Genomic DNA, 8,815 nt, shown 5'->3' with positions numbered 1-8,815 from the left:
TGCATACGTGCATCATGATCCTTATTGGCATGGAAAGTGAAATGAATTTATTTCTTTTAAGAGCTCTTGTGTTTCGAGATTCCTCCCTTTCCCAGCCTCCCTCCCTGCTTGCCGCCTGGCAGGCCCGTGTGTCAAAGGTGGCTGCTGCAGAACAGACTGTGGGAACAGCCGGTCAGCCTCCCCTGTCTCCTATTCCCTAACCAGAGGGGCAGCCATCAATCCAAGGCTGCTCCAACCCCTCACATCTCCGCAACCCACACACTCACTCCCCAATAATCCGCGGAAGCAATTTCATCTCGACTCGGGTGGCGGCCCATTGTCGCCAACTCCTTCAATCTTTCCTAATTAACTCTCGCTTTGTCCCGCATCCGAGCTTCTGGACTCATCTCTACGACATTCCGATCGGGGACGGTCTTCTCACTCCCGGGCAACCCTCGGACCCTAATCCCACCGTACCCCTCCCTCCAGAGTAACTCTTTTTTCATTTTTTCTTTCTCCCAACCTGCTGATCACCTACTTACAGAGTTAGGTAGGGGCATTAACTCCTTGGGTTTTTTGAAAGAAGAGGACGAAGGAGGGGGCGAGGAGGAGATGGCAAGAAAGCGACTCCAACCCAGACAATTAGAACAATGGGCCGGGCCTGTAGGGGGCTAACTCGCAGCGTCACGCCTGGACGGTGGGGTATTTTGTCGGTTTAATGAATTGTCCGTCAGTCCCTGGCTGCATCACAGGCCGTGTAGAGAGTGGACAGCAGGGACCCAGACACTAAGTCGGTATTTATTACACTGCCTTTGTCACTAATTGAGCTAATTATCAGTGACTCTTCAGCACTCCCACAATGACAGTAGCCCTCCACCCTCCGCCTCCCTCAACCCACCAGTGCCTGGGAATGCATTCTGACTTTGCTTCTTTATCCCTCTTTTCTACCCTTCTCTTCTTATTCTAACTATATCTTTCCCGTTTTAATTAATGCTCTGCATTCTTGCACTATTTGCCTTGTACTGCATATTCATCTATACAGAAACTTCCTGTAAGATCAAAGATTGGTTTATGATCCTGATTTCTGTTTTATTCATTATTATTTCACTTTCAAGTAGGGAAGCATTTCAGGTTATCTGTTGGGCATGTTGAATTGTATTAGTTAGGACAGTTGAAAAGAGACAGGAGGTAATAGGATAGTGATTGGACGTTGGTTTCAGATTCAAAGTCAGGCTGTTGGAGGCGCTACTACACAATGTCGGAGCACAGCCCACAAAGCTATGTTTTTCAAAGGTATTTTGTTGTAAAGTTTTTTTTGTGTAAAATGTGCTTCGTTTTTGCCCCGTGTAAGTACTAAGTCAAAATTTTGAAATAATTAAAATGCTTTTATAAAGACATTATTTATCTGATCAAAAAATGCAGTAGCCTATTTATTTGCTAAAAGAATGCAAATATGTATATATGATTAGAAACAGTAATATTGTAATATATTATGGACATTTAAAATAACCATTGTCTGTTTGATTGCGTTTTAAAATAGAATTTTATTCCTTTGATGAAAAGGCAGATTTTGCAGGAGCCACTGATCCAATGTTCAGTGTCACATAATGTTTCGGAAATTAAATAGTTCTAATATGCTGATTTTCAGTTATTATTGGTGCACAATTAATAATGGTTCTTAATATCCTTAAGACTTCATGCTCAATATTTTAGAAAACTGTTGATGTCTTAACTGTCACTTTTGATCAATTCAGTGGATCCTTGGTTAATAAAAGTATGTTTTTTTCCCTTAATATAATTTTTTTTATCTAAACCCCAAATCCTTAGAATCTTATGCAGGATACCCATTTTTAACATCGATAATAAGAATAAATGTCCCCTGAGCATCAAATCAGCATATTAAAATAATTTGAAAGGATCATGTGACACTGTAGACTGGAGTAATGGCTGCTCACAGTTCAGTTCTGGGATGTGGATGTGATGACGACTGCGATGCAGCGCCCCAGCGCTCTGTCTTGCTGACCTTCAGTGGCCCTGCGATATGTTGCGGTGGGTGAGAGAGAGAATCGTCTGCCTTCATCCAAACTCTTGTGGTTGCACCGGCCTCGCCAGCAGGGTGGGGGCAGCGCAGCCTGTCATTATTTCTAATACCATTTCTTTATTTTGTTTCTGATATTAAGTGAAGCAAAACCTCTAGTGTCATGAAAACACACAGATTTAACGCTGTGTTACGCCAAAGCCCAAATTCCCTCAGCGGTTACTGTGGATTTAGGGTGCATGACTGTTCGAAGAAGAGGGCTGCTCTCGTGCTTTTAGTGGTGGGAATGATGTTTAGAGGAACGGATATACTTGCACAGTCACATTGTTGATTTTAGGTTAAGTGCTTTAGACATACCCTGTCATATCAGTTTGCGGTTCTGAGAAATGATTGATGGATCACAAATTAAACTGAGGCGAATATGCTGTAGAACATATGGAAAGACAAACCTGTTATTGTACACAAACTGTGAGCACTGTTAGGAAATGAGTGGTTCTCTGAAAACAAATAATGAAAATATAAACTTTATTGTGCTATCACTCTATATGAAAACAACTCTTCTAAACTGAGCTAAATATTTCCTTTTATCAGCATTTCTTCTCTAAAAAAGCCATCATACAATAATAAATACTTTTCATTCACAATATTAAAAGATGATGTTCAGTGCATGTAAAACACAAGTGTCTAGAGACAAGCAAATCAGGCATTTGACAAAGTAATCATGTCTCTGAGATATATGTGGCCTATCATCGCATAAATTAGCACACAACTGGCTGGAATAATGATATTGTATTCACCCCACTTTCAGATTAAATCATTTTCTCACATTGCAAGTTGCAGCATAAATATATAGATCATATCTATTTATAATATTTACAACATTTTGGTTTTGTTAGCTGATATACAAAATACAATTTCCATAATTGTGGCTCTTTCAAAAACATAAATGTGAACTGTTTGCCCACTGTAAACTAGGTAGCAGGGCATTTACAGGATTATCTTTACACACTTTTTTTTTTATAACTAGTATGAACTTGTGCGTAATCGATGTAGACAACTTCCGACAAAAAAATAGCCGAATTGACGAGTCAATCTAGGGTCAATCTTAATTTTCTTTTCCCAATAATTTTCCATCAGTACAATAACATGGTGTACCACATAATCATAAATGGTATAAAAAAATGGCAGGAGACTCAAAGCAATGACGGGAAGTGTGGCAGGTCCGAATGGGAAATCACGAGAGGTTGGGCCGAGTTCGGGATTCCGCTACATAGTAATCGGAAAAGGAAGCCCCATCCCTTGAGAAGCACTTCACACAGTTTTATGTGAGACGAGTAGGACTGCAGCTAAAGAAAACAAAACGCTAAAATATTTTAAAGAACCGCCCTCTTGTTAGAGTTTTGCACTGGTTTATGAGAGAGCATGCTTGTGGTTCGCTAACCACAGGAACATCTGTCAAACTGTGTCCAGTTACTACTTTCTAGCTTCCAGAGCACCAGAGATGGCGATCAGGAGAAGAGAAGACAAACTCAAGCCCCAGGACTAGTGCTTCAGCATGCTGAATTTTAAACTGTCTACATGTGAATTGTGCATAGTGGTTCTCAACCTATTTTGTGTGATTTGAAGCCCTACATCACAAAACTATCATGTTTTTCAAGGACTGCCATCAGCCAAGAGTCCTGCACATGTACTTTTGAACTTTTCTCAGTAGTTAATACATTGAATATACTTGCCTATTCAGCCAACAAAATCTTTAGTCCCTTTTAATTGTGCTATCTTATCTCTTTTCTCCAGTTTTTATGCTTAACATGTTTATTCATTCCTATATAACCTCCAGATACCCCAGTGGCCACAGTTTCAATACCCAGTTTGGGTTCTTTGCCTCCAGTTTGTTCTGTTTGTTGATCATAGACACTGATGGACAGTCTGTGTACTGGTGCAGTTGAGGCAGCTCACATGACAACACCAGTGGAAAGTACAGTGGCATCTTTCTGTGACCTGCTCCATTCGAGTTTTGTATCCCCGTCCACAGCACAGCAGCTCGCACCCATCCAGTGCCGGCGATGAACTGTTGCAGGTACGTCCCGAAGTGCCATGTGTGCCTGTTTTGCCATTGTAGGAACAGAAGTTGGGTGACTTTTCAAAATACACGAGGTCCCGGGTCGAAGGGAGCTTATGTGCTGGGTTCTCTGGTTCCAGGTGGCGGGGGTCAGCTCGGTGGGATGCACGGTTGCTGCCTTTGTTGGCGTACACGACTCGGGATGCACCGTCGAAACGGTCCTTCAGGAAGTCTCCCACTACACGGAAGCTGGGTAGTCTCATCCAGCATGTTCGCACAGTGCAGGACCCAGACATCCCATGACACTTGCACTCTTGTTGCATCTCCGATGCGACTGTCTGTAGGGAGAGTAATGAAAATTTAAATATATTGTGCAAAATAATTAATACACTTTTATTTCTGTTCTTAACAAATACCCTTTTTGGATATATGGTTGATGGATCAACTTCTTCACAAATATACTTATTTGGATTAATGGATGAACTTGCCCATATGTATTTTTTTTTTTCAATTCAATTGAATATATATATATATATTACACTTTATATGTATGTGTGTGTGTGTGTGTGTGTGTGTATGTGTGTGTGTGTATATACATACACACACACACACACACATAAAGTGTATTGATAGACATATAATGCCATTAAAATTATAATCATAATCAATAAATTAATTATAATTAATAAATAATAACCTGAATGTTTATATTTATATATTTATGGGGACAAAAAAAAAACATAACATTTAATTTAATATAATATAATTAATATATTGTCTTTTTTCTTACTCATTTTAGACTTTGATAAAAAACAATCTGTAAATTTGCCATGTTACATTAATTTTAAAATAATTAAATGAATGTTTTATTTGGACCTTATGTATATTTAAACAGCATATTGTCTAATATAATATAATATATAGTTTTTTTCTTAATAATTTTAGATCTTGATAAAAACAATCTGTAAATGTGCTGTTACATTCATTTTAAACTAATTTAATTAATTAATTTTGACTATATTTAAACCTGACATATAATATTAGATATAATACTATATATATATATATGTCTCTTTTTTTTCTTATCCATTTAAGATTTGGATTAAAACTATCAGTAAATGTGCCATGTTAAATTAATTTAAAAACAAATTAGTTTATTAATATTTCATTGGTAAAGTTCATTGGTTATAATTCATTAACTGAAAAAAAATAAATAAATAACCATTTTAGGCTGATAAAATTTTATTTTAGCAGCTTTCCATCTGTACTTTGGGGCACGCCGTAGATCTATTCATGTCATCTGCATTTGGAGGAGACAAATGGTTTTTGATTGTCTCTTACCATTCTCCCTGCTTCATTGTTGTGCAGGTTGGTCAGATACCGAAGATCTCTACCCCTCTCACTGGAATCTACAAACTCTCGCCCGAACATCCTGCCAAATTCCACATTGTCGCTGCAGCCTCCCCAGTGCCAGTCTGGCCCTCCAGGACCCCGGCGCCGGTAGTCGCAGGTGCAGGACTCAATGGCTCCCTCAGAGCAAGAACGAGCCACGGCGTGAGTAACACCGGCACTTGTGATGGCAAACACAAATGCAGTCTCACGGCAACCTAACAAAACAATAAGCACAACTTAGAATCTCTATCAAGCTGTGTCTAAGAAAATATTGATGTTTGATTCCATATTCTCCAGCTTCACTGTATGAGATATGAATAGTGTGCATTGTTCAAAGCTTTCACAATATCAATGTGAGAAGCCATGCTCACCTCGGTTGACAATTTTGCCAAAGACGTTGGGGCTGTGGGTGGTTGGACAGTTCCAGCGGCGGTTACGAAACTGCCATTTGCATTCCTTGATGGCTGTATGCAAGCCTGCTGCAATGGCATGCAAAATGCCTGGGTTTTGCCGGATCAGTTTTCTCTGACGACGACTTAGCAATGCCAGGCTGGGGTCCAACACCAACTGCACATTCTTGGAGTTGGTGAGGAGATTGCCTGAGGATGCCACATTCACAATACCCCTGGTGGAGAAACAGAAAGGTTGACTTTGGAAAGTTGGAAAAGAGAGTTTTCACATCTGACTGGCATGAGATGCGAATCATTCAAGACTTTTGGACTATAGGCTGTTTTCTTGTCATTTTCTCATCTATTTTTTTAGTTTTCGAGATAAGAATCACAGACATGTGATGTGCAAAGTTTTTAACAAAAAAAAAATGTATTGTTTTATTAAAATGCATGGAAGGAGTTACCACAGAAAATTAATATAAAATGTTAATTATGTAATATTGAACATAAGCCAATGCATGCCTAACTGCGGCAGTATGCTGCAACAGGTCCAAGTCATGTCCAATGAAACCAAAATCTAATCTGAAAAACTGCTAAATACAAATTTTTTCAAAGAACCAGTCAGATGAAGAATTGTATAATTCCTCTGAATAACACGTGTATTTAATATATAGGCTATGGTATAAAATCAGGTAGGCATATAATATAATTTATTAAAGAAATAACTAAATAATTGATTAAAGAAATAACAAAACCTTTCTTCGTAGAGTATTAGATGTATCACTTTTAATTCTCCTTTCGCCGTTATTATGACAGATATGCATTAGAATGTATCTTTTTTTTATTCTCTTTTCAACGTTATGACACACGAGTACAGCTTTGGCTCATAAGTCGTGTCTTTTACCTACTCCGGAATGCTCAGCACATTACATGAATTCGACCCTGAAAACGACCTGGAAAGGAACTTTCCCCAGCCATAAAATAAATCCGAATTTAATTTATCCCATATTGGGTTGAAAAATCTTGTCCCGTGTTCAAGCCGCACTGTCAAAATGACAGAGAGAAGCCGAGAGGGAGAGAGTGCGCGCGCGGGTGCGCAAGCAGCAGCTCCGCGTAAACAGGCTAAATTAGATTGCATTGATTTATTTGGGAACAGAGTTTGACTTCTCTACTTAAACATATATTCGCACTACTTTATTATATCATTAGGCCTAATATAATAATGTCGTTGTTGTTTTGAATAAAGGTAAGCTATAAATCACCGCATAGGCTATGCAGTGCAATTGTTTACTACTAAAAAAAGTAAATGACATTCACTCCAACCAATAAATGACATTATATGTAGCTTGTCTAACAGGTTTGATCGTTTAATGTACTGCTATATGCACTAAAGATCTGGGAGACTTTGAGCTAGTTATTGATTACTGATATTGTGCACCAGCTTACTAAAGAAAATTCTAGCATGAACGTACTAGCCTATATGTAACCTACTAAATGTCATAGCCTAGTATATATTATGGGGAGTGCTGTATCTTACCACCACCGGCCGCTGTTGTTCACCGCCACTGTTCCAGTGAGAGAGGAGACCAGGAGGACACATGCCGCTTTGACTGCGAGGAGCAACGCGAGGACCCGCATGATATCTGGAAGGACAAAGTTAACCAGTTAAGCTCAAATCAAATTCCTGCAAAAAAATAAACCATGTCAATAACTTTCTATATTAGAGGAGCTAGTGAGCATCTTGACAATTATTAAATTAAAGACAATACACAGAAATGAGGATTGATATTTATGTTTGAGCTTTTAATGCAAGGACATTTTTAATTTTGTGTGATGTGTATGTTTTAAGTTAGTATCAAAATACGGTTAGTAAACAAGTCTGTAATCGTAGATATATCTGAACAAAAATAACAAATGTCAGTCTGTACAAAAATATATTAGCCTACATTAAAAAAAAATCTATATTTGATAATGAGAATCAAAATAAAATCACTTTTTAAACAACTTGTTATTTTCAGGCTTTTTCGAAAACCCTCTCATGCTTTAAAGAACACGAATACGCTTTTCCAAAGAAGTCTCCAAATGACTTAAGTCTCCAGAGAATCTTACAGCAACTCACGAACCATATATGTTTTCATAAGATGCTTCTTTATTTAAACATTATAAAAGTAAATAAATTGCGAGTGTGTTGCAAGACGCATCCACTTACCACTCCACATTCCAGTGCGACTGACAGCGTGGATCAAAGTTTATTCATAAAATCGGCGTAGAAGTCACAGAAAGGGTCCTGGATGGGATTCCAATGCCAGTGCCGCCGCTGCTGCTGCTGCTGCTGCTCTTACAGTCTGTGTGTTAGTGATGCTCTGCTCACAGCACTGAGCGTGTGGGACAGTCTCGTAGACCTGATCCCCTCGGTGACTGATAGGCGACACATTGTTCACTTATTGAACGCTACAAGATGAATAAAAAAGGGATTTGCTGCTCTCATCTCCCTCTGTTTCTTTTTCCTCCCTCCTTTTGAGTGGAACTGAATGAACGGATAGCTTAATTCTTCTCATTGGGCACAATGAATACTGGAGGCAAACCCCGACATAAAGGAGAGGAGATGAAGAAAGGATCTGTTATAGGCGCTTTAAATTACATATCATTTTGTAATCCTCGTCCAGAGATTCCTCGGATACATTCAAGCGAAAATGCAGTTCCTTCAGGAGTCTTCCGTAGACGCAGAGCAGATGTATTCCTTGTCATTGCAGTGGGTGTGTGCGCGCGCGCCACTTGTGTATTCAGTTCCCTCTGCGTGGATGGTGTCGCGACACGGTTACAGTAAGAGGGGAATATAAAACATCTAAACTGGACTTTTTACCCGGAGTGCTTGCATGTATTACTCCCTTAACTGCGTCTCCTCCCTCTTGCGCGTATTGTTTTTTATAGATGTCCATGCTTGCGCTCTGCACTCAA

At 39.1% G+C, this 8,815-nt stretch overlaps 1 protein-coding gene across 1 annotated transcript; it reads right to left on the bottom strand.

The window, feature by feature from the left end:
- Positions 1-2,525: 2,525 nt before the first annotated feature.
- Positions 2,526-8,815, bottom strand: LOC132118275 (protein Wnt-1). The gene is made up of 5 exons (XM_059527992.1): positions 8,067-8,815; positions 7,395-7,500; positions 5,840-6,093; positions 5,418-5,683; positions 2,526-4,414 (listed from the first exon to the last, which is right to left on the bottom strand). The coding sequence occupies exons 1-5, from the start codon at positions 8,074-8,076 to the stop codon at positions 3,923-3,925; spliced, it is 1,128 nt and encodes a 375-aa protein (XP_059383975.1). The 5' UTR covers positions 8,077-8,815; the 3' UTR covers positions 2,526-3,922.

The sequence above is a fragment of the Carassius carassius genome, chromosome 37, assembly GCF_963082965.1.
Source record: "Carassius carassius chromosome 37, fCarCar2.1, whole genome shotgun sequence".
Taxonomy (NCBI): Eukaryota; Metazoa; Chordata; class Actinopteri; order Cypriniformes; family Cyprinidae; genus Carassius; species Carassius carassius.
Note: the sequence above shows the minus strand (reverse complement) of the source record. Positions and strands in the feature narration are given on the sequence as shown.

Coding starts and splice junctions, on each gene's coding strand:
- LOC132118275 (XM_059527992.1), bottom strand. Junction 6,094..7,394: donor AACAACAGCGGCCGGTGGTG/GTAAGATACAGC, acceptor TTTCTCCACCAG/GGGTATTGTGAATGTGGCAT. Junction 5,684..5,839: donor TGGCAAAATTGTCAACCGAG/GTGAGCATGGCT, acceptor TTGTTTTGTTAG/GTTGCCGTGAGACTGCATTT.